The sequence below is a fragment of the Triturus cristatus genome, chromosome 8 (assembly GCF_964204655.1).
Source record: "Triturus cristatus chromosome 8, aTriCri1.1, whole genome shotgun sequence".
Taxonomy (NCBI): Eukaryota; Metazoa; Chordata; class Amphibia; order Caudata; family Salamandridae; genus Triturus; species Triturus cristatus.
In genome coordinates this window covers 221,364,633-221,389,115 of record NC_140591.1, presented here as the reverse complement: position 1 = coordinate 221,389,115, position 24,483 = coordinate 221,364,633, and the positions used below count along the sequence as shown (strand labels likewise).

Below are 24,483 nucleotides of genomic sequence, written 5' to 3'. Positions count from 1 at the left end.
GTAAAATGGAAGGCAAACATGTGAAAACAAAGACTCAACGGGGATAGAAATGATCGTATGTACCCCATACATTAGTTACACCTTTTGGGGAGTTTTCAATGTGAGAAACAGCAGAAAATGACTCCAGAATAGTAGCTGGTAAGTCAAACAGTTCAAAGATAGCAGCATATTGAAAATATCATGTCCAGCTGTGAAGAATCAACATATTCTTAAAATGGCTGAGAGTAAACTTTCTCTATTATAAGTGTCACTTGGTTTCGCTCTTCATTTTCTGAACACCGTGCAGGGTACTTTTATAATCTCTGTGGGTGCTCTCTCTTCCATTTTGATATCAGGCTTAAACAAGCATTGGCATAGCCAACAGGTCTCGCTTTTGGGACCTTATAAGTATTTAGTTATGCAACTGTTGCATGGCTAAACACTTATAAGGTCCCAAAGGCGATACCTATTGGCTATGAAGAGGACTTAAATAGAGGGCGAGCCACAATGGATGCAGAGTAGAGGAATAATACAAAGGAAAGGGGACAAACAGTACAGTAGAATGAAAGGAAAGAGGAAGCGATAGGTAAATGCAAGAGAGCAACAGAGCCAGGATGAAAACAGAGATTAGAAGATGTGTAGGGAAATTGAGGACAGCAATAGCGCAAGAAAACAGAGTACAATATGAAGGAAAGGGAGGAAGCCAGTCAGAATGTAAGGAGAGAGAAACTGGAAGGCAAGAGGAGGGTGCGCAGGAATACGAAGGAAAGTACACCGGGATGCGAAGAGGACCGAACCGATCAAACATCAAAGCAGCTGTGCGGCCGCGAAAGTGAAAGTGATAGCGATCAAGCGCGGCGCGCGCCCGCGCACATGCACTGTAGCTCTAGGCCGGCCATGGTAGCATTTTTTTTATGCCCTCACAAAAAGTCTCGCCAGACCACCGCATGCGCTGGGTCAGGCGAGACCTAAAAATGGAAGGGAACTCAATTCCACTCGGCACCTCATCTAACTAGTGCCTTCAATTTTTAGGTCTGGCAGGATTTGAATAGGCAGAAGTTCTGTGTTTCTGCTGAAAAAAGTGCTTGTATTGCTCATATTACGCTCAGTAGAGTAAGTCTGAGTTGGTACAGTGACAAAGCAATGGTCAAGGCTGTAGGCCTCACTGGTTCACTGGGAACGGTTGTGTCAGAGGCCATATGTCTGAGCTGGTTATGACAAAGACAATATGCCTCAATTATTTATTATCAAAAGCATTTGTTAAAACCAATAGGTCTTTATGGGTAGATTGTAATGACACTGTTACAGTCTGCAGAAAAGTCTTTTTCAACATGAATTCCCTTTGTAGGACTTATACGCAAGTGTTTTAGTTATCCCCTTTGACAAAACCTGCTTGCCTGGCATTTCATTGGTTTTAGGATCGCTTTGAAAGTACAGCTATCTGCCAGGGCTTATGTGGTCACAAGAACAAGAGGTGTAAGGTGCAGTACTAAGGGAGGGGTATAGCTGTGCCAATGTGTTGACATTCTCTATAAGTATTTGGTTGGAAATTGGTTGTGTTAGTCCACTTATGAAGACTTATGATATGGGCATTGTTAACACCGACCCCAAGTTAAATGCATTGGAAAGGGGTTTAGTAATTACAACCTTTGTTATGTCTGGAACCAGAAAATGCTTGGTGACTGCAGAAGAAGAGGTTATGTTGTTGTGAATTTCCAATTTGGGTCTGCCTAAAATGTTTGATGGGTCTCTCTAGGCAGAAACAACCTATTCGGGATAAAGCTAACAGACTTACTTTACTGATTAATAAATGTGGTGGCAAAGGCGTCAGGACTCTTATTTTTCATTGTGAATGACTTCACAAAGCCTGTAGACTTAAACCTTTTCATTGTGAAAAGCCTCATGTTTTCCAATAGCCCATAGAGGGGCATTGTTGGTTTTTAGGCTTAGAGTCTGCTGGTGTGCAAACTGTGACATGGAACCTCACAGAAAACATGAATAGATGACATCTACAGGGTTAGCTGCTCCCTCTGATATTTTGCTGGGTTATATGACTTGCACCCTGGTTAATCTGTGAGGCCCCTAAACGAGGGGTTCCAATCTGTAATTCCAGCTGAAATTGTATAAATGTATGTAATTGTGAGGCATCGGTAGGACACTGACTTATTGAGTGTTTCTCAGTTCTGAGTGTCTTGCCCATACCACCACCCCGAGTTGGCTTTGGAGTGCTCTGCCTCAATACTCAGAGTCTAGTTCTACACTTTGAACTCTTCGAAAGAATGCACTAGGAGGTGGGGGTTACATTGTGAACTCTCTCACAATTGCAAGAGAAAGGAGCTTCACTTTGAGAACTCTATGGAAACTACAATAGAAAGAACATCCAGTTGTGAACCCATTGACTATTACCATGGGGAGGGGCTATTATAATGTTTAACACTAACAGATTGTCTGGCACAGTTTTCTAGTTCAAGTGGTGCTAGAAAAGTCTTGTTTGCATTATGTACATTTGTAATTTTATATTCAGTAGTAAGTTGTGTGTAAATTTAGGCACTTTTTAAAACCAAAAAACAGTTCACATTGATTTATTAGGATGTATTGTGTAATTTGTGGAGTACTGTAATGTTGATTTAACCCCTTAAGTTGTTTTAAGTAATTCTTCTAGATTTATTTTTTAACCATGCTTTTGATACTTGATTCATGACACAACAACGTGGCATAAACTTTGACTTTCCCTTTAAATTCCTGGAATGTCTTGCTTCTGTTGCATATTGAGTGACCAATAGCATTTTGAAGTTGAATGCATATAAATTAGAGGAGTTCGTTCTAGGAAATTATCCGATGGTTCGGTCCTCAGTTTAATAGTCACTGACTTTTGGCTCACCCTCTGTGCCTACTACCATTACCAAAAATGTTGGTATTACTATTAATCCTTATCTTAACTCCTACCAGCATGTCAACACAATCGTTGGTACATTACTCCCTTTTGTAGAACTTCACAAAAATTCTTCCTTACCTCCGAGTTGAAAGGATAAGGTCGGTGATCCAGGTAGCTAAGGCATTATGTTTAGATTATAGGAATGCAGGCTTACTTAATTAATGATCAAATTGTGTAAAAAAAAAATGAATAGACAGATTTTATTTAAGACACTCTGCGTGGTCTGAAAGGCACTTGTTCCCAGTAGCTCAGCCCTGCATGCCCTCTCAAATCTACATACCTCTTCTTATGCAATCCTGGCTGTGCCTGTACACTGCACCAAAGCAGGGAGATGCTCTTTCCTTTCCACCACACCAGAGGTAAAAGACTCTGTTCATGTCAGAGCAGGATGAGCTAAGTGCCTGTGAGAGTGCAGGGTGCAGCGTATTAGAGCCTGACCTACTGGCATTGGCAATGCTTCTATTCTATTAAAGGCATAGAGCTATCTGGTCTTCCAAAAATGCAATCATTAGTGGGCATCGACATCCAACCATTTGGTGTTCTCCTGTGATGTCGACATGCTTCCTCCGGCGGCTCCCACCTTTGGTCGCCATCTTCGGATTCTTTTTTTTTTCCTCTCCTTCCCCTTTGTCTCGTCTTTCTTGGTCGAGGAGGGTGGTTCGCTAGTGAAACCAGAAAATTCTTCAAGCTGCAAAACTACACCGACAGGTTAGAAACAATATGTTTTGCAGCGTGATTTTATTCTAGATTCACATGCTGTGCATAGATTTTGTAGCGGTTTGCTAGTTCTGTGGTGGCTGGGTGGAAGATGAGCATTGGTTTGTGATTATATGTTGCAAGACTTTTTGTCCTACTTGTGCTTCCTTATTCATTTGGATGTCCACACAGTAGTGTTTTGTGAACGTGTACTGAAGACCATGTTGCTGCCATGCAAATGTTTTGAATTGGAGTATTGGCTAGAAAGGTGATCGTTGCTCCTTTCTTTCTAGTCGAGTGAGCCCGTGGAGCTCTTTGTAATGTCTGTCCTGCTTGTTTGTGGCACAATTGTAAGGCTTGTGCAGTCCATCTTGCATTGTGCTTGGTTACTGGCCTTCCCAAAAAACTGTTTGCAAAAGATACGAAGAGTTGCTTTGTCTTTTTAATGTAATACATGACTGCTCTTCTAGCATCAAGAGTGTGCAATGCTCTCTCTGCTTGTGTTTTTGGATTCTGGAAGAAACTTGGTATTTGTATGGATTAGTTTATGTGGAATCGTGATACCACCTTTGGCAAGAAGTGTGGATCTGTTCTCATGACGATTCTGTCATTATGTAATTGGAAATAGGGTTCCTGTAATGTTAGTGCCTGCAACTCACTAACTCTATGTAGTGATGTTATCGCTACTAAAAATGCAGTCTGTAGTGTGAGCATTTGTGGAGTTGCCTTGTGTAGTGGTTCAAATGGTGCTTTCATCGGCTGAGCAAGTACTATATTTAGGTTCCATGTGGGTGCTGGCACCATCTTTGGTGGGGTGATTCTTTTTGCCCCTTCTAGGAACCTTTTGACCACGTGAGAAGTGAAGAAGCTCTTCCCTGTGAGTTCTCTTGTGTATGCTACAATTGCTGCTAGGTGAACTTTCCGTGATGTGTGGGTTAGCTTACTTTGCAGTAGATGTGTTAAGTACTTCAGAACTGTCTTTTCTTTTGTGATTTTTTGTGAAAGACCTTCTTTTAGGCACCATAAGAGAATCAGTTCCATGTTGATGTGTAACATTTCCTAGTAGTCGGCTTTCTCGCTTCCCTTAAGACTGCCATTGTGCTCTCTGGTAGCTTTAGGTGCGCAAATTCTGTGTCCTCAGGAGCCATGCAGGGAGGCTCAGGCTTTCCAGTTCTGGGTGACTCACTCTTCCCTCTTGCATGGTTAGTAAGTTTTGCCTGTTTGGCAATTTGTGAATTGACTCCTGAGATATCCTCATTATCTCTGAGAACCAGGTCCACTGCGCCCATTGTGGGGCAATGAGAATCATTGTCTTATGGCTGATCTTGCATTTGTTGATCACCTTGTGGATTAGTGGTATTTGGGAAAAGCGTAAGCAAATCTCCCTGACCAGTTTATCCATAGCACATTCCCTAGGGACTGATTGCAAGGTTGCCTGGATGCGAAGCATTGGCATTTTGAATTGTGGGGTGTTGCAAAGAGGTCGACTTCTGGAGTTCCCCATTTGTGAAAAATCTTGTTGAGTTCATATTGATTCTTCTCCCACTTGTGGGATGACGAAGCTTGTCTGTTTAGTCTCTCCGCTTCTACATTGTCCTTCCCTGGCAGGTGGATTGCTATTATGTTTATGTTCTGTGGGATTGCCCACGTCTAGAGTTGCTGAGCTAGAGTCGAAAGTGCCACTGAATGCATTCCTCCTTGTTTGTTTCTGTAAAACATGGTGGTAGTGTTGTCCGTTTGTATTAGAATTGTTTGGCCGTATAGCTCTTTTTGAAAGGCTTTTAAGGCTAGAAACACGTTTTTTTAATTCTAGGATGTTGATCTGCTGTAGAACTTCGTGCTGTGTCCACAGTCCTCTTACTTTGAGGTTGTTCATGTGAGCTCCCCATCCTATTTGTGAGGCATCCGTTGTTATGGTCACCATTGGAGTTGGTTGCGTGAAGGGTCTCCCTTGTGATATGTTCTCTCTCTTCCACCATGCTATTTCTTCTTGTATTTTTTGTGTGACAACCACTGGATTCTCCCAACTCCCTGTTACTTGTGACCATTGTGCCTGAAGCCATTCCTGGAATGGTCTTGTGTAGGCGAATGTTTGGGATTAAGTGAATGCATGAAGCCATCATCCCTAGTAGCTTCCCCACTGTCCTCACTGTCAGAGTTTGCCCCTTCAGGCATAGCTGTATCTCTTTCAGTAGGGCTATTGTTTGTTTCTCGCTTGGGAACACTTTCCCCACTACTGAATTTATTCTAGCTCCCAAGACGTTTTTCTTGTTCTGGCGAAGATTTCTCCCAGTGTATGGAGAAGCCGAGCTGGATTAGTGTATCTATTACTTGGCGTATATGCTTTCTGCAGACTCTGTATGAGTTTGAACTTACTAACCAGTCATCTAAGTACGCTTGTACATGGATTACCTGTCTTCTTAGGCGTGCGGCTACTGCTGCTAGACACTTTGTGAACACTCTTGGTGCTGACTTTAGACTGAATGCTAGCACTTTGAATTGGTAGTGAGTGTTGTTGACCACAAATCTTAGTAGCCTTTTGTGTCTGTTGTTCATGGAGATGTGTAAATAGGCATCATTTAAGTCTATAGTAGCCTTGTAGTCCCCTTTTTGCAATTGAGTTATTTCCTCTTGCAGGGTCGTCATCTTGAAACTTTTAGTCTTTATGAACTTGTTGAGAAATCTGAGATCTAAAATAGGACGCAGCGTTTCGTCTATCTTCAGAATTAGGAAGTACGTAGAGTAATTTCCCTTGTTTCTTTCCTTGTGTGGTACGTGTTCTATAGCTTCTTTTGCTTGTAGTTCTTGTACTTCTTGGAGTAACAGAATAGTTTCTCCTTTGGAATGTACCTTTCTCCTTGGGCTTTTGTTTGAAGGTGTTTTGACTAGTTCTATGCAGTAACCGTACTGTATTAGGTTTAAGATCCATTTGTCCGTAGTGATCTCTTTCCTTTTTTGGAGGAAGTTCTTTAGTCTGCCTCCTACTGGTGTAGAATGTTGGAACTGTCTTTCCGAAGTGTGTGTCGTGCTTGCAATTCAGTCAATTCAATTCAATTCAAATAGACTTTATTCGGATTTCACAAACCATCCATAAAAGCACATAAACAAACATTATAAAATACACATCAAAACTACAATTTTGGGCCGTCAGACATTACATATAAGAATATAATTTATAAAAAGACAGCAATGAAAACACAAAAACCTACTCACTGGGCTGTGCATAATAAAACTGAATAATATGTTAAATTCCGTCAAGACATGTTTTAAAGTGCAAAGTAAATATTTAACAGAGCTAATCAATTTTCAACGACCTGCGTGAGCATACGATGGCTTTAAGAAAGCTACTAACTCTAAAAATTAATTCATCAGATCCTAGCATTAGAAAGTGTCTATAGGCAAGGTTGTGGGTAAGCAAATCATATTTCTTACAATATGGTATTAGATAATGTCTTGTGAATTTCATATAAAATCCACAACCGAAGATAAAATGGAGCATAGTCTGGGTTCCACCGTGGTCACAAGGACAATATAGTTTTTCCAAATTTTTAATATAGCCCAGTGGAAAGCAGATAAGATTTATAATGCTCCTGTCCCTGAATCTAAATAGTAAACATCTGGTCCATCTGCCCAGTTTTTTACATAAATAAGGCTGGGGGGACATCGAGGATTCAATATGAGATTCCTGGATTGATAAATAGTCGACTGTGGATTGTTTCACAGAAACTGCTCTTTCCCTTTCATTCTGGAAATGCTGATAGAGTGCTCTTCTCACCAAATTTTTATGAGAGGCGTCAATCCTATCCGGATATGTGAACAGGTGACCGTAATTGACGCTCTTAAGGCTGCTCTCTACCGCATTAATCCATGGGATTAGGGCTACATTATCACTTTTCAGACAGTCTAAGATAATCTCACGAGTCAATGAGGCTGCCGAGTTTTGCCATATCCTTAGCCAAAATAATGCAGGTCTCGCTCTAATAAAATCCTCAACAAATTTTAATTTTAATTCATTGTGACAAACAAAGGTCGGTGCGCTAATAACTCCCCCCAGGATTTTTCGACAAAATCTGTTCTCTTCGCTCTGTATTGGTTTACAGTTTGAAAACCCCCAAACTTCTGCACCATATGTGCCAGTTGGGAGACATTGGGTTCGATAAATTTGTAATAGGCTAAGAACCACATCAGCCTGACGCGGTTGGCGTAGGGAGGTGATAGAATTAATCGATTTTGAGAGTTTATTTCTCCCCATCGCCACGTGTGGTTGCCACGAACCACTATTAGAGAATAAGAGACCCAGATAGGGGAAAGTGCATGTGCTTTTTAGGATATTTGGACCTATCACAATCTTTGGGATTTTATAATTTTTAGGGCCGCAAGTCATGATAAACGATTTGTTAAAATTAGTGCACAGCCCAAGATCGGACATATAATTAACGAATCCCGTTATTAAAATACGTAGAGCATTCGGAGTGCGGCCCATAAGGACCGCATCATCAGCATAGAGTAACGCCGGGATAGGTTTCTTATTGATAATTGGAACGTCCTTTGTCAAATTACACAGAGAATGAGTTAATTCATTGATGTATAAGATAAAAAGCAAGGGGGCCAAGACACAGCCCTGTCTTACCCCCTTGCTAATTAAAATCTCATTTGAAACCTCACCATCATTATTTAAACGAACTCGGGCTTTCAAGTTACGATGAAGATTGGCCAGAAAGTGCACTAGGGGTTCGTCTAAACCATAATTTAAAAGAATGGACCACAAACGAGAGCGATTAACGAAATCAAACGCTGAGCTTAGGTCCATGAAGCCAAAGTACAGCGGAGAGCGTTTAGCTCTCGTGTATTTGGCCATTATGAGGTTAAGGTTTAGACATTGTTCCACCGTCCCAAGCTTGCTCCGAAAGCCGAGCTGGCAACGGTGGATGATGGAGTTATCGTCTGCCCAAGTGCTTATTTTGTCAAACAAGACCCTGCCAAGGACCTTCAGGGTGTTGTCGATCAAAGATATTGGACGATAACACCCCGGGTCCATCCTATCTCCCTTTTTAAAAATAGGCACAATGGTACTACAAGACCATGTGGGAGGGATAGATTCCTTACCTAAATTATTAAAGAGATTACAAAGTAGGGGGGCCCAAAACCATGTATTTGATTTTATCTGGTCGATGGACAGACCATCCGGGCCAGGGGCCTTGTTGCCAGCACTATTTGCGATGGCTTCCTCCACCTCCTCTAGTGTAATGACTACAGTATCATCTGGGAAAGTGTCCTCAGAAGAATTCCCGGCTGTAGCATAGAGCTTAGAAAAATGGCTGACCCATGAATCACCTGTGATATTACAATTTATCGGGGTGATGTTACAGCCCAGGGCTCTCAAACTTTTTACTTCTTTCCAGAAGCCGGTGGTATCTTTTAGAGCGGTTGTTTTGGTGAGATTATCCCAGTGGCTTATTAGGAGCTCTTCAGTTCTGGTTTTTAAGACCTGTTTATATTTAAAACGTAATGAACTGACAAGGGAAATATCTCGGGGTTTAGCTTCAAGAGCTTTCCTAAGTTCTCTATTAGCCCTGGAACAATTATTATCAAACCATCTTTGGGTGTTCGTATTATGTTCTATTACCGGTCTGGAAATAGCCCTTTTTATTACTGCACATAGATCACAAAAGGATCTAGTAATATCAGGTCCACCAAATGTTAAACAGTTAGAAATCAACAGGGGATTGTTCTTAATTACATTGGTCAAGATCTCTCGGTTATTGATCCCTCTCCAGATGATTCTTAGTCTATCAGAGGATACATTAATATTTTGAACTCCGACCTCACATAGACCTACAGGCTTTTTAATAGATTTAAGATGAATTACTAATGGTAGATGGTCACTGTATGGGCTACTGACAACCTTAGATTTAATTAACACTTCACTAAGGGGGGAAGAGGTAAACATATAATCAATCGTGGTTGAAAAACCACGACCAATATACGTGGGGGCCGGTACCTTTCCCTCATCAATTCCACAATGGCCCATGACATCATCTAGGTCTCTACTTTGTAAAAGATCCAATAATTCCGAGCCTCATCTACAGGACGGAGAAGTAGTATGAATATGAGCATTAAAGTCACCGCCAACACAAATACCATCGAATAAACCGTATTTTTCACCATCCACAACATCATCGATAAACTTAAACAGTTCTAAAAAGGTGGGGTTAGGATGGTTGACAAAATCATTATTATAAAAATTTATAAAACAAATCTTTACCCTTGCAGTATATTTAACGGCTACCAGATTTTTACTAACCACATTTAGAGGTTCAATTTTCGTATCCTTAGAAATTTTTGCCCAGATAGATAGACCGCCGCTTGGACGTCCCAAGGCAGGGGTTGGTACAATAAGATTGTGGCAAAAGAAACCCTCCAACAAATGGGTAGATGTACACCATGTTTCCTGTAACATTACCACATCAAAGTTACTTATCCAGGTAACCCATTCTTTGATTTTCATCTTACCTGGGAGCCCTGCAATATTCCAGCTAATAACGCTTAGGGTGTCAGTTGATGGGCTGATGGTAGAGGAAGTAGGAATAATGGGACAGTCTGAACAAGCTACATGTGGCAGGACTAATCTATCTGGACAAGATTTATTGGTGCGTATAGAGTTGACCGTATCCATAGGCACTGTACTAGCAACCTTATCCACCATGGTGGGAAATGTTGATGGTTGTCAGTCTAAACTTTCTAAGTCCTCCTCCCTTAACGCTGGCTGGGTATCGTTAGCGCTGCTACTGTGCCTACTTTGATTGAAGCATTATTCAACTGCGACTCTGCTTGCTTGAATTTACTGTATCTCGCTAGCGCTGTGAGAGTGCCTACATCGATTGAAACTCGTTATTTTTCACAGTGCCTTGCTCATAGAGATAGCGCTTTGTCTGTCTGCTTGACTGTCTGCGCCCCGCTACTCACCACAGATTAATTATTTAACTATTCCTCCCCAACCCGGTCGGCTATTGCCTTTGAGCCGCCATTACCTGGGTTGTTGTTGTTGTGGCCGGAGCCCGCCCCCTACACCACGCACCCGCCTCCCAGCAGCTCCTCCCTCGCCCCTCCCCCTCCACTATCCTTATATGACAGATGCAATAGGGCGCAGCGTTCACGCGCAGCGATCGCGCCCCTGTCGCGCCGAAGGTGCGCCAAAGGTAAGCCCGTCTACGCCCGTCCGCGCCTGGACCGCGCCCAGCGCCATTCCCCCTGGTCCTCGTAATGCCCACCCCTCCCGCATTACTTACGATGCCACCACCCTCCTAGCCCTCAACCCCGGCCGTTCCCCCAACTGCGTCCAAGCCGCCCCTGGACACACCCATGGACCCTTCTCCTGCAACTCCTGCAAGTTCGACGGCACCAAGAACAACTCCTCATCCACAAACACAAAACATATAACCGACCCCCACCATCTAAAATGCATCCTACTCAACACCCGATCGATCCACAGGCACGCCATTGACCTCTGGAATCTACTAGACACCATCTCTCCGGACGTAGCCTTCCTAACAGAAACATGGATGAATGCCTCTTCAGCCCCAGACATCACCATTGCCATCCCGGAAGGCTATAAGATCATTCGCAAGGACCGTACCGGCCACATAGGAGGAGGCATCGCTATCGTCCATAAGAAATCCATCCGCATCTCAACCAGCTCAGACGTCAATCTCGCCAACTCTGAACACCTTCACTTCCAGATCCACACCGACCCCAAGACCACGCTCAGAGGCACCCTCCTTTACAGACCACCAGGACCCCGCGCACAATTTAGTGAAGACATCACGGACTTCATCACTCCACACGCGCTCCCCTCCGAGGAGTACATCCTTCTGGGAGACCTCAACTTTCACCTTGAAAAGAACAACGACCGCAACACCACCACCCTTTTGGACAACCTCGCCAACCTCGGACTTAAACAACTTGTCACTACCCCCACCCACATCGCAGGTCACACACTCGACCCTATCTTCACCTCCAGCAAACATATCTCCTTCAGCCACACCACAGCTCTCCTTTGGACTGACCACAGCTGCGTTCACTTTACCTACAACAAGCCCACATCCAACATCCACCACCAACCCACTCTGCTAAGAAACTGGAACAAAATCACCACCGACCAGATCTCCTCATCGCTTCTGCAAAACCCCCCAGCCCACTCCTCAAACCCAGACCAAGCAGCCACCAACCTCACCCAATGGTTATCCAACAGCGCCGACATCCTAGCACCACTGAAAAAACGACAAATCAAACTAGGCAGCAAGAAGGCCTCCTGGTTCAACGATGATCTTCAGAAATCCAAGAAACTCTGTCGCTCCCTTGAGAAGGCCTGGAAAAAAGACCCAACCACCAGCACCAAGGACGCCTTCAAAAACGCCACCCGCATACACCACCAACTGATCCGGAATGCCAAGAAAGCCGCTTTCAAGAACCGACTAGATAACAACGCCCACAACAGCAAGGAATTATTCAACATCGTCAAGGAATTTACCAACCCCTCGGCCAACTCCAACGACATCATCCCCTCTCAAGCCCTCTGCGACTCCCTAGCCTCATTCTTCCACAACAAAATTGCAGACATCCACAACAGCTTCGACAACCGACCCAGAAACCAACCCACCCAACCCCCTGCAGGACCCCCACCCCCCCCGAATAGCCTCAATGTCTGGAAGCCAATCTCCACTGAGGACACCATCCGTCTGATTAACTCTATCCACTCAGGATCCCCCACAGACCCATGCCCTCACCACATCTTCAACAAAGCAGACTCCGTCATAGCACCACACCTCCGAGACGTCATCAACTGCTCCCTCAAATCCGGCACCTTCCCGGAAAGCTGGAAACATGCCGAACTCAGCGCCCTTCTGAAGAAACCCACAGCTGACCTCACCGAACTCAAAAACTACCGCCCCATCTCGCTCCTCCCATTCCCGGCCAAAGTAATCGAGAAAGCGGTCAACAACCAGCTCGCCGCCTTCCTCGAAACCAACAAATCCCTCGACTCCTCACAATCCGGCTTCCGAGCCAAGCACAGCACTGAAACCGCCCTCATCGCCGCAACAGACGACATTCGAACTCTACTGGACAATGGAGACACAGTCGCCCTCATCCTCCTCGACCTCTCCGCAGCCTTCGACACGGTCTGTCATAGCACCCTTTTACAACGTCTCAGAAACGTCGGAATCCAAGGAAAAGCACTGGAATGGATCACCTCGTTCCTCACCGGAAGAACCCAGAGAGTCAGCCTTCCACCATTCAAGTCAGAGGCCACTGAAGTCATCTGCGGCGTACCACAAGGATCTTCACTCAGCCCCACCCTCTTCAACGTATACATGAGCCCCCTCGCGGTCATCGCACGCCAACATAACCTCAACATCATCTCCTACGCCGACGACACTCAACTGATCTTATCACTCACCAGAGACCCTAACACCGCCAAAATCAACCTGCATGAAGGAATGAAAGAAGTAGCCGAATGGATGAAACACAGCCGTCTGAAACTGAACTCAGACAAAACAGAAGTCCTCATCCTAGGCACCTCCCCCTCCGCCTGGGATGACTCTTGGTGGCCAGAGGCCCTTGGAAAAGCACCCATCCCGACAGACCACGCACGGAACCTGGGCGTCATCCTGGATTCCTCACTCTCGATGAACAGACAAGTCAACGCCGTTTCTTCATCTTGCTTCAACATTCTTCGCATGCTCAAAAAAACATTTCGCTGGATCCCCACCGAAACTAGAAAAACAGTCACCCACGCTCTGGTCACGAGCCGACTGGACTACGGAAACACCCTTTACGCCGGTACCACCGCAAAACTCCAGAAAAAACTCCAACGCATCCAGAACGCTTCAGCTAGGCTCATATTAGACATCCCGCGTAAAGAACACATCTCTGGTCACCTGAAAAGCCTCCACTGGCTCCCCGTCAATAAGAGGATTACTTTCCGCCTCCTAACCCACGCACACAAAGCACTCTACGAAATCGGACCCGAATGCCTCAACACACGACTGTCCTTCTACACCCCCCCCCGCCAGCTACGATCCTCCAACCAGGCCCTTGCCACTGTACCTCGCATCAACAAAACCACCATGGGAGGTAGATCCTTCTCCTACCTGGCAGCTAAAACCTGGAACTCACTTCCCACTCACCTTCGCCTTACTCAGAACCACCTAGCATTCAGAAAGCAACTTAAAACGTGGATATTTGACAAGTAAGTCCCCACCCTTCCTCAAGCGCCTTGAGACCCTCTGGGTATGTAGCGCGCTATATAAATTTACTGACTTGACTTGACTTGACTTGACGGTGTAAGAGGCTGTCTGAATTGGTCTGTGGGGGGGCCTATAAAAATAGCCCAAAGGGTGGAGGCTTATTGTAGTGGATGTACTGGCATAGATGTTGCATGTGTCCATAAAATATTTCACAAAGTTCGGATGTCTAAAGTTAATCACTATACAATCCCCGCTAATATTTTTCTGTTGTGGCCCCACCCAACTTACCCTACGAGTTAGTATGATTTCATTTGATATGTTCCATCTTGCCCCTCTATGTTTTGTCAGCCAATTAATGCATTTATTATGTAGTTGTACCCATGACTCACTTTGACCTTCTTTCAGAGCAGGTACGCCAGCTAACACTAAAACATATGGGCAAGATTCTGGGGGTAAGTTGAGGAACTGCCCTAAATTATTAGCAGATCTGTTTCTTACTAATGGGCCTCCTCCAGCACTTGTGTCGTCCGGAGTAATACCTGTCCTATCTGTTCTGGGGACTAGCGGGGTCTTGGCATCCAGGATAGAGGTACCAGTTACTGTTCCTTCTGGACCAGGGGGGTCATGATCAGGACCCGTGGACAATGTAGGTAAAATGTTAGCAGAGGTACTTTTAGATGACACAATTTTATCAACAGTAGGACCTTGCATATTTACACGGCTGAAATCAGTGGCGACATTCTGATTCCCCTCCCTCAGATCCTTACATAGAGTTTCTAATTTACTCATAATTTTATCACCTCTAACGACGTCTAAGTTAATAGATCCTTTCCTTTTTGTTTCCTCTTTTTTAACAAGGTTTTCGATTTTGTCCAGTCTCTTAAAAACAGTATTAAATTGTTTGACTATTTGAATTTCGACTTGTTTAAAAATAGTATCAACAATTGTTTCTATCAAGTTGCCATTGAATTTGAGTAAAAAGTTTTGATCGGTGACCTCAGTCTGGGTACTGACTGTATTGACGCTACTCTCCTTGGATGACATAGAGACTCTACAAATACTTTTGTCCGCGGTTGGAGACTCTAATCTTTGTGTGAGAGTAGTGGGTCTCTCGGGTCCTTCATCCAGTGGAAATGACGAGAGTAGTGAGTCCTCATTGGCACTTGATGTTACTATTTCACAGTCTTTGGCTTTATCTTTATTCCACAAACTCTGTGGCGTTGGTTGATTTCTGCATCGACCTAATTGTTTCCTTTTATTTACTATACTTTTCACTGGGCCTCTCTTACGTTTCTCTCTTACAGGTTTGTTGGAGCGTGGCATTTTATCTGGTGCTGGCTCCGCTTGGCAGTCTGTTACAGCAATAGACCGCAAACTTGGTTTTCCAGTGGTCATACTTAGAGTGTCCACGTTACTATTTGTTTTAACGACTGTTACTATGGGGGAGAGGGGGAGGTCCGGATTAGATAAAGCTTTAGGTGATTGTGAACATGGCACAGTAGTAGTAGTAGTGGGGAATCCAAAAGACATTCTACGTTCAGTGTCAGCGATCTCATTTGTAACCATAGTGAGAGCATTGGCCAACAGTGCAACTATTGATGTGGGCGAATCAACAGGGGCGGCAGTAACAGTGCATGTAGTTTTCGTAGTACGTTTGCCCATGCTTGGAGTAGTTACCTGTTTCGTGTGTAGAATCAAGAGGGGTGGCCCAGCCCGGCCTCTTCCGTCCCCTGAGGGCCACAGAGGGCCCGCCCTTTGCCCGGGCTTCTCCCGCGGGTGCGACTCGCGGGTGCGAGGGGCGCTCCGTGCCTTAAGGCGCCTCCTGGCGCTCGTGCGGCGTCACTTCCGCCGCCGGGGCACCTGGGTACTGTAGTTCCCCCGAGCGTCGGTGCGCGAGCGCTGGCCGTTTCCCTCACGGCTGGAGAGCTGGAGAGCTGGAGCACCACTGCTGGGCACGCTGGACACGCTGGCCGTTCCCCTCACGGCTTGAGAGTAAGTCCCCAATTCAGTCATTTAGATGTTGTGGGTGCTCCTCCTTTTGTGGCAGGCCTCTTCCACAGGGGCATCCTCGAAAGGATTGTCTTCCTTGTAGGTATTGCCAATTTTGTTGCTGTCCTTGTTGATGCCCTTGGTTTCCCCCTTGGTAACCTTGCTGGTATGTTTGATGTGAGGTTGTGGGGTGGTGGTTTCCTCTCCCTGCTGGCCTCCTTGAGGGGGTGGTTCCTCTACGCATCCCATAGACCTTACTGTTTCATTTTCTTTCTTTAATTGGTTCAGCTTGTCGTCCACAATGCTTCCACAGAGCTGTTCCCCATTGAATGGTGTGTTCGGTATGTTGTTCTGCACCTCTAGCTCGAATCCTGAGATCCACAGCAATGCGTGTCTTCTTTCTGCGATGCCGATCATCATTTGTCTGCTTGATGTTGCCGTGGCATCTAGGGCAGATTTTAAGCATGTATTTGCTATATTCTTCCCCTCCTCTATTAGTGGCTTGCTCTCTTTTGGCATTGTTCCGGTAGGTGTTTTAGTAGCTCCCCTACCTCCTCCCAGTGTTGGTATGCATGTCTGTTAAGCAAGGCATTGGAATTGGCAATGCGCCATTGGTTTGCTGCATTTCTCTCGACCTTTCTCCCCATAAGGTCCATTCTTTTGCTTTCCTTTTCCAGTGGTGGACCAGTAGTGGAAGTACATTAGCCCTTTTCCTGACTGTGACTGTTATGATGGAGTCAGCTGTTACTGATCCCTTGATGTAAACAGGGTCCTTGGAGGAGGGTTTATATATTTTTTCTCTCCCCTAGACATGACTGCCTTACGTGTGGCAGGCTCTATAAATTCCTCTTTTTCTTGGTCTAGCACACTTGGCAGGATAGGAAGGAATTGGTTCCTTGATTGTGTAGGCATTAATGTTTCGAGCAAAAAACACGATTGTGGTTTTTCTTCTTCCAGCTGTACCCGATAGGTTTCTGCCAGCCTTCTTGATGATCTGGTTGTACATATTAATGTCATCTGGTGGGGAAGGACTCGAAGGATAGGTGTCAACAGCATCCTCTGGTGAGTCTGTGACGAGGTCTTGCCATTGAAGTTTTTGAACCTCAGAGGTTTCAGATTCCAGGTAAGTTTGTTCTTCTTCTTCCTCGAAAAATAACTCTTCTTGTTCCTCTAATGGTTCTGGCGTCACCGGAGGTTCTAAATCCTTGACGATTTTTTCTTTTTCTGTCAAGCTTTTCGACGATATCTTAAAGTGCTTCAAGCTGTCGTCAAACATTTTTCGTTGCAAAATACTGACCATTTCTGCCTCCAGTCTTTTCTTTTTCTTCTCAAAGCTTGTGTTTCGTCGTCGAGTCTTTCTGCTTTTGTCTTCACTGCCGACAGCAGCGGGCGTCGAGCCATGTTTCTCGGGATTTGACCTCTCTTATTTTGATGTCGATGTGTCTTTTCCTTGACGCTCTTTCGACATCTTGGATTTCTCGAGGGTCTTAGCCATTATGGAGTCCTTGTCTAAGGATCGTACAGTAAAGACCTGGGCGGTGAACTCCGCTCCGTTCGTGGAGTTTGCAGAGTTGACTGCACTCCGCAGAGCGCACAAACCTCTGCTCCACGTAGTGCTGCAGAGTTTTTTCCCCGCTCGCGTTCGCGAACAGTAAGCTGGCGAGCTTGAGCTGTCGCTCGGGTAGAATTTCTACCCTAGTGGTAGGAAGATCTGTGCGAATGGCAGTTCGCACTCCACTATGCCACTTGCGGAACTCTGCAGAGATTTTTGTCACTTTGTGGAGTTCCACGTAGCGAAACACCATGAAAAACACCAAGGCCTGCCTAGGGAGTGTTTCTTTTGGGACGAGACTGCGGACTTGTAGTGCTTCGACGCCGATGCTCCCTTCAAGGCCCTTAAGTCTGTTTTTCTGGACTTGTCTACTTTCTTCAAGGACAACAGTTCTCTTACCTCTCTTGAAGTCTTCTTTTCGACCCTGACGACTTGGATGTCCATGTCTGTTTCGTCTTCTGGACCTTCTGTGACATTGTCCTCTTCCTCGCTCGAGAGTCCCTGGTCTCGTAGAGATGGTGCTGTGCTTTGGCCTTGCATGTTGTAGTTGGCTCTTCTCTGCCTCTCTATTACCCTCAACGTTTTTGCGGTGAACGCCGAACACACATTGCAATCTTCACTTCGGTGATCCACCGGTAAGCAGAGGTTGCAGGCTGGATGTTAGTTTTTCTGGGCGTATTTGTGATGACAATTTTGGCAAAACTTGAATGGTGTGTTGTCCATTACCATGCACAGGGTGCCCCCTGTACGTGCAATATTCGTGTAATCGTCAAGGTTGTTTTTTACCCTCTTGGCACCCTTTGGCACCTCGATTCGAAGTACGGTACCTTGAATCGTTGTTCTTGACTTTTTTTGCTAGTTTTCATAGATTCTTGACTCCAAATGTTGGAGCTCCTTCCATATCGATACAGAACCAACGGCAGAAAAAAAGAATCTGAAGATGGCGACCAAAGGTGGGAGCTTCGGGAGGAAGCAAGTCAACGTCACAAGAGGACACCAAATGGTGGGATGTTGACGCCCACTAATGAGAAAACAAAAAAGGGCAAATACGAAAATTCCGGACCCAACCACTAGATGGCGGAATAATGCACAGCATGGGAATCCAGAAAAGATTCACGCTGCAAAACTGAAGCTTTGCAGATTACCTTATGTAAGAAGTCAGAGAGAAATTGTATCCCTAGACTAAGCCCACAGGAAGAAAATTGTAGTTGGTGCACAGACAGTACACTCTTGAGAACTTCAATACTTCAAAAACTGAGACCGTCCCTTTTTCACTGGGATATTTGTTTCATAAAAAATGTCTAGCTAGATCTGAGCCTATCTCAATATCAAGCTTTTGCTCAGCATTTTCTTTTTTTTTTTTACAAAGACACTGAAGTGTGGAAGTTATCCACATTAAAACTGTATATGTGCATTAAGATTTGTCACTCTAAATCAGAATTCTTATAATGTGCATTAACATGGAGCTATTGCAATTGAAATTCATTATGATGTATTATTGTGTGGTTGCCTGGCTTAGAATAAACTAACCCTCAGTTAAGCCTCGGCTCCATCTTTGTTAAAATTGCTGTTGTATCATGATATTCATTGTGTGTTTATATAACCCCACTTGGTACAACATAAAGCAAGATGTGCATGGTTTATTTTAAATGAAATATTGTTTTCAAAGAACTCACTGGAGGAATCCTTTTGCTACTTTCCCATGCTCTTCCTGATAGCACACTGTAATGCATTCATTCACAATTGTTTTCCGTTGTTTATGTAACTATTTTGTTCAGACACCTTCGATGACCTTAAGTCAGAAGGGGCAAATCAATATTCATGAAGTGCTAAGATGGTAAGGGTTTGTGATGTTTTAGAAATATGAATTGTGATTTGCTGTAATAATGCTCATACCATACTGAATTTTTAGTTTTCGTGATTTCCTATGCTGAAAATGGCTATATAAAGCCTGGAATTTGGGAGTGTGTCAGATTCTTTTCGGTTTCTACTAGGGATGCTGTCCCATTTCCTACTGATTTACTGCACATATGAGAGTTAGTCTATTTACTTGATATTTGCTCATTATTGCTTTATTTCTGTAATTGAGAGCCTTCGTGGCAATTGACTTCTATGTACTTTGACTGATCCAATGAGATTGCTGCTGTGTTTGCTTGTTTCTATTTTCTGTATTGCCCTTTTAAAAATATAAAAACCCTTCATGGTTTTTCCTCCATTTCGGATTTCTAACTCCTTTTTGAATCAGTCCGTTAATATTGACTGTATTTTGAAATGCTATTTTGAATCCCTTCTCTGAGCCGATAGTGCGCCCACATAAGCAATACTAATCACATTGAGATTTTGTGCAGACCTCTGCAAGGGTTTGATCACACACAGTAAGAAGACATTTACTAGACATAAAGAAGTACTTAGATATACCTATTTGGCTCACTCTACATACGTTATCTCCTACAACATGTATTTGTCTCTAGCACAACCATGGTCACTCTAGCTTTTAGCCCAGAAGAAAGATGCCAATCATGATCCTAAAAATGTAAGCGTGAAACCCCTCAGAAGAATCTTGTTCTCACACAACTACACGTTCTACTGCTACCTTATTCCAATTACGCTGAAACCGCTTAGTATTTCAAAGGTTGGCTAAGTCGTCTGTTCTACCTCCTTACTTGGCTTCAATGACCTGATATATTGTCTTCACCACAACTACGCAAGCTGCTAGGATTTAACTCAGAGCAACTTTGCACAGACTCAGATGATACAGAGACACTATTTGTGGATGCACATTTTTAAATGTTTTGCTGGTTATACACCATAATAGACATGCAACTTTACATGATTTACCGTTCACCAATCTGGTAAACGTGGTATATCAGCAGGGATTTAAATGAATTCCCTTAATCTAAATCTTAAACCCTATTTCTGGCTCGCGACAGACCTTTTATTTTCGAGTCCTGCTACATTTCATTTGATACCTTTACCTGATATTTTCTCTGGGTCATTTGTTCTTTTCTTCCTAAGTTGTTCTGGGAACTTTCTTCTCTACTGTTGATTAAGCATTATCGAGATTCTCTTTTATGTAGCGAGACATTTGCGTAATTTGCACTTATTTTATCCTTTATATTTTTCCTTCAGACCATTTTCAAGATAACCAGGAGCGAGGTGCCCAGGTAGAATTGCAGGGATCACAGAGTATTCACTATTATAAAAGAAACCTTGTTCGGCTTGTTCTCATAGTAAATCTTTAACTCTTGTTCTTGCCAGGGACATGACACCAAAAACATGAAAGCCTTAAACCTTCTCCCATGATTGAGGAGGTTGCTGGGTTTGGCTCAACCACTGAAATAAATTTTAGACCATCCATTAAATAAGCTTTCAATATATTTGAGCATTACTTGCCATATATTAGGTTGCATGTGCCGGGCAGGGGAATAAGCAGGATTTCTTTCTTTCCCCGGTTAGGTGTTAGTTCTTTCTTTAATTGAGTTGCAGCAGGTCTGCGGCCCATTTATTATTTTTTACTATGTATGACTGAGGGGGAGATTAATGTATCAATCTGATACCACAAACAAAATGTTCAGGACAGATTGCGCTGCACTCTGACAAGAAGCCATGGTGGAGTTGATGTAAAGGGCTGGTGGTGGAAGTTGACAGGGATGTCACCCTGACTAAGTAGTAAGTTTCAAGTTAGATCTTAATTCTGATGTGCTTTCCAGGAGCCTCTCATGGTTCACCTCAATGGAACCTCAGTCTTCTGGGGACCCAGATAAGCCAATCATTTGGGATAGACACTAAATGATGGAAAGAGAGGTGTCCCAGTCTCCTACGCCTCTGCGTGGACCCAAAGGATCCAAATATGTACCGCTGCTGCACAGGACTACCAGCCACTGAGTGATGACTAACTGCAGGAACAAAGGGTTAAGGATGCCTCTTTCACCAGTGCAGTGTTGGGATGTAATGTGTTTCACCCAGAGGTGCAATGAATGTGGGTTGCTCCAGAAGCTCTAGAAGAAGGAGAGGCCCCTACTGTCTTCAGGAACTGTATGCCACAAGAGGTTCAGTTAGTTGATGAGGATTCCTGGATAGGCCCATAGGTTCACAGAGTTGTGTGTATACTAGGGAGACTTGACACTCAAATATTTCGCACGGTTGTAGAGGGCATAAGAGAATGGAGTGGATAGACACCCACTGGGCCCAAGTTCTCTTTAGGTTAATCTTATTGTGATACAGTGGAAATATCCAGCAAGTGTAGCCCAACCCATGCTTGGGCACTAAGGCCATAACCCCAACAAGCCTGAAATTAGAAATGCATTCAGTACCAGTATTACAAAGATATGTGATGGATATGTGCTCAAAAAAGCAAGAAAACAACAAAAGGTAGGGAATTTCTTCCTATATGGGGTACAGAGACAGTTGTAAATCAATTTAAGGATGTATTTTTCTACATTAAGCAAAGCAATGCAGTAATATGTTGGCTACACCTTCGATGAAGAAACACATTTGTAGTGGCCATATATGTCATCCATGTGTAGCATGTAGGCTTGCCCTCTTTTGCTCTCCTGTAGGTTCTATATTATCTGTTCGTTGTTTGTTTGCTGCCACCCGGGGATGTCATGAGAAGACATTTCCTGTCATGTCTTGAGTATGGCGATGACACACAGATATGTGTCCCACTTCAAACAATCCAAAACAGAAGTCACACTGCTTGAGCATGGAAGCTGAGTGGAAGTGAAGATGGTGAAGATGAATACAGACAAATCAGAGCTGAGGGTAGCAATAGAATCTGAGGGCAACTGAGAATGGAGTAAAAAACTGCAAGCTGCCATTTTTACCGAATGTCTGATTAAAATTCTTAACTTCAAAATTCTCTTTCACTGCAGCGTTAACACAAGAGCCTGTGTAATTTCTGAAATCCGATCAGGCTTTTACCCTTAGAGAATGCTCAGGGCCCATGAAAATGTATTACAGCTTGGAAATTTGACTTATTTACAGTATGAATCGCACTTATACATTTCGAGTATGAACTGATTCGATGTGCAGAGCGCATTTGGTCTTTGACGACAAGGATTGAGCGGACAAAAGCAGCTGAAATGTGTACACAAGCGTCACCCCTTAGAGTAGATAATTCCAAATCACTGCTATCTGCACAAGCTCTCGCGCCACAGCCAAATTGAGACCAGCTAAAATGGCCTACAGGACTACGCAGCAATATAGGTTGCAATAGAAAGGTAGGTGTCGCTTGAAATCTTCAGTGAGTGTTCAGAAGCAACCGCTTTGTGAGGTCAGCTTTTCTCAAATTAGGTACTTGGTATACAGTATACCTTCCTCCTTAGACCAGATACCTGCTCTGTAACACATACAAGATCAAATTCTTCAGGACAACATTCCTCGTAGTGATATTTGTGTTGTTTGTGGTTTAGATTGTGTCAATGTTTGTTTTTCTTCTATTATGAAATATATCATTAAACTCTCAGGTAGGTGTGTAATTCAAATAAATCCAATACATTAAGACTAATAAAGTTTTAAACGGCATACAGTTTTTAAAATGGCACATTTCCTCAGCATGAGCTGTTTATTGAAGAAGTTAAATGTGTGTGCTCTGGAGTTAAAACAAAGACTGCCCAGGTGATCAACTGTAAGTTAGACAACTGAATACTTGCACTGAGATAAATATATCTGCACTTGACAGGCCTGCTCAAAGTTGTAACAAAAGATTTGATTCCACAAAATACTGTACAATAGTCACAAAAAGAAATGTACCTAAGATGCCTAAGTGCTGCTCATCATGAGTTCTTTTTTTGGTTGTCGTAAATTCTCCGTTGGTGTATTCTCTGTAAACAACTTTTTTGTATTTTGATCCTATATGGTTTTCATCACTATTGACAAACACGTGGCCATAGCTACAAATTGAATAAACAAACAAGAAAATTGTACTAATTAATGAAAATTATTTTGCACCGATTTCATCTCATCATAGCAGCACACATATGTAGGCATGCAAGTTCTGGGTCCTTTAAGTACATGACTTGTGTAATACAATATAATACAATATTTATTGTATAAGTGGATTATGAGTCAATATAAAAATGTTGGGAAGAAAAATCAGATCACACAAAAACATTTGTAATTCTGGGAGGAGTAAGTCTTCCAAGAACAACCTGAGTTTGTCATAAACATTGGATTTGGCTTGTATGCAATACAGCCATCATTAGGAGTGGCCTAAGGAAATGGGCCAAAGTTACTGCACACCCGGATTCCCCGATACCAGGGGTACCGGTAACTCCAGGGAAGGAGAAAATCCAGCGCTTCTCAAAGTGGATCCTGATGATCTACTAAGAAAAGAATTGCAGGGTTAATCAATAAGTAATTCATAATTTTGCGACAGATTTTCATCCAAAGTTTTCAGATGCTTGCAACAGCCAAATCCTCCGAGTGAAAGTAAAAACCTTATAATTCCGATGGGACCAGTAACTACTGTTACTGGTCCCATCCAAATTAAGAGGCCACTCGCCAAGTAAATAGGGAACAAGCCACAGAGAAATCAAGAATTAAATCCTTTAGTAATACAGGTTTGGTAAAAAATGCTTCCAAACTTTCCACAGGTGGATTGTCCACCAGTCGAACTGCTGAATACTTCAGGACTTATGTCTACAGTAAACATACACCAGAGTTTAACAAACAAGGTGAGCACAAAGTGTAAGAAATCGAAGGCAATCGAAGCAAAAAATGTTAAAGATCCATAGACATACTGGACGATAGGTAGTATCTGTGTAAAGATGGTCACCGGGACACTGATAAATAGCTTTAATATTATCTTTATTGCTTGATAGACCCTTAAATATTTCTTTCAGTTCAAACTGGAAAGGCTTATTGAGACAACTACATCCTGGGGACACTTGTTCAATGCCAAATTGTCCTAATAAGTTATACTATTTCGCATTTACGGAAGTATCCCATTGGCAGGCTGGGGTTTGTAATGCCGCATGAACCTTTAACATTTCTTTCTTGACTGTGATTTCTACAATGATGGAGAGATTTAGAAAGCATTTCCAGGCCCTCCTCTTCAGGCCAGATGGCCCAATCACTAGGGG

At 43.5% G+C, this 24,483-nt stretch overlaps 1 protein-coding gene across 1 annotated transcript in view; it reads right to left on the bottom strand.

The window, feature by feature from the left end:
* Positions 1-24,483, bottom strand: part of HEPHL1 (hephaestin like 1) — a 384,637-nt gene that overhangs the window by 83,476 nt on the left and 276,678 nt on the right. Inside the window, exon 13 of the mRNA XM_085621400.1 lies at positions 23,153-23,292. Within this exon, the coding sequence (XP_085477526.1) occupies positions 23,153-23,292 (140 nt within the window). The remainder of the gene's footprint in view (positions 1-23,152; positions 23,293-24,483) is intronic.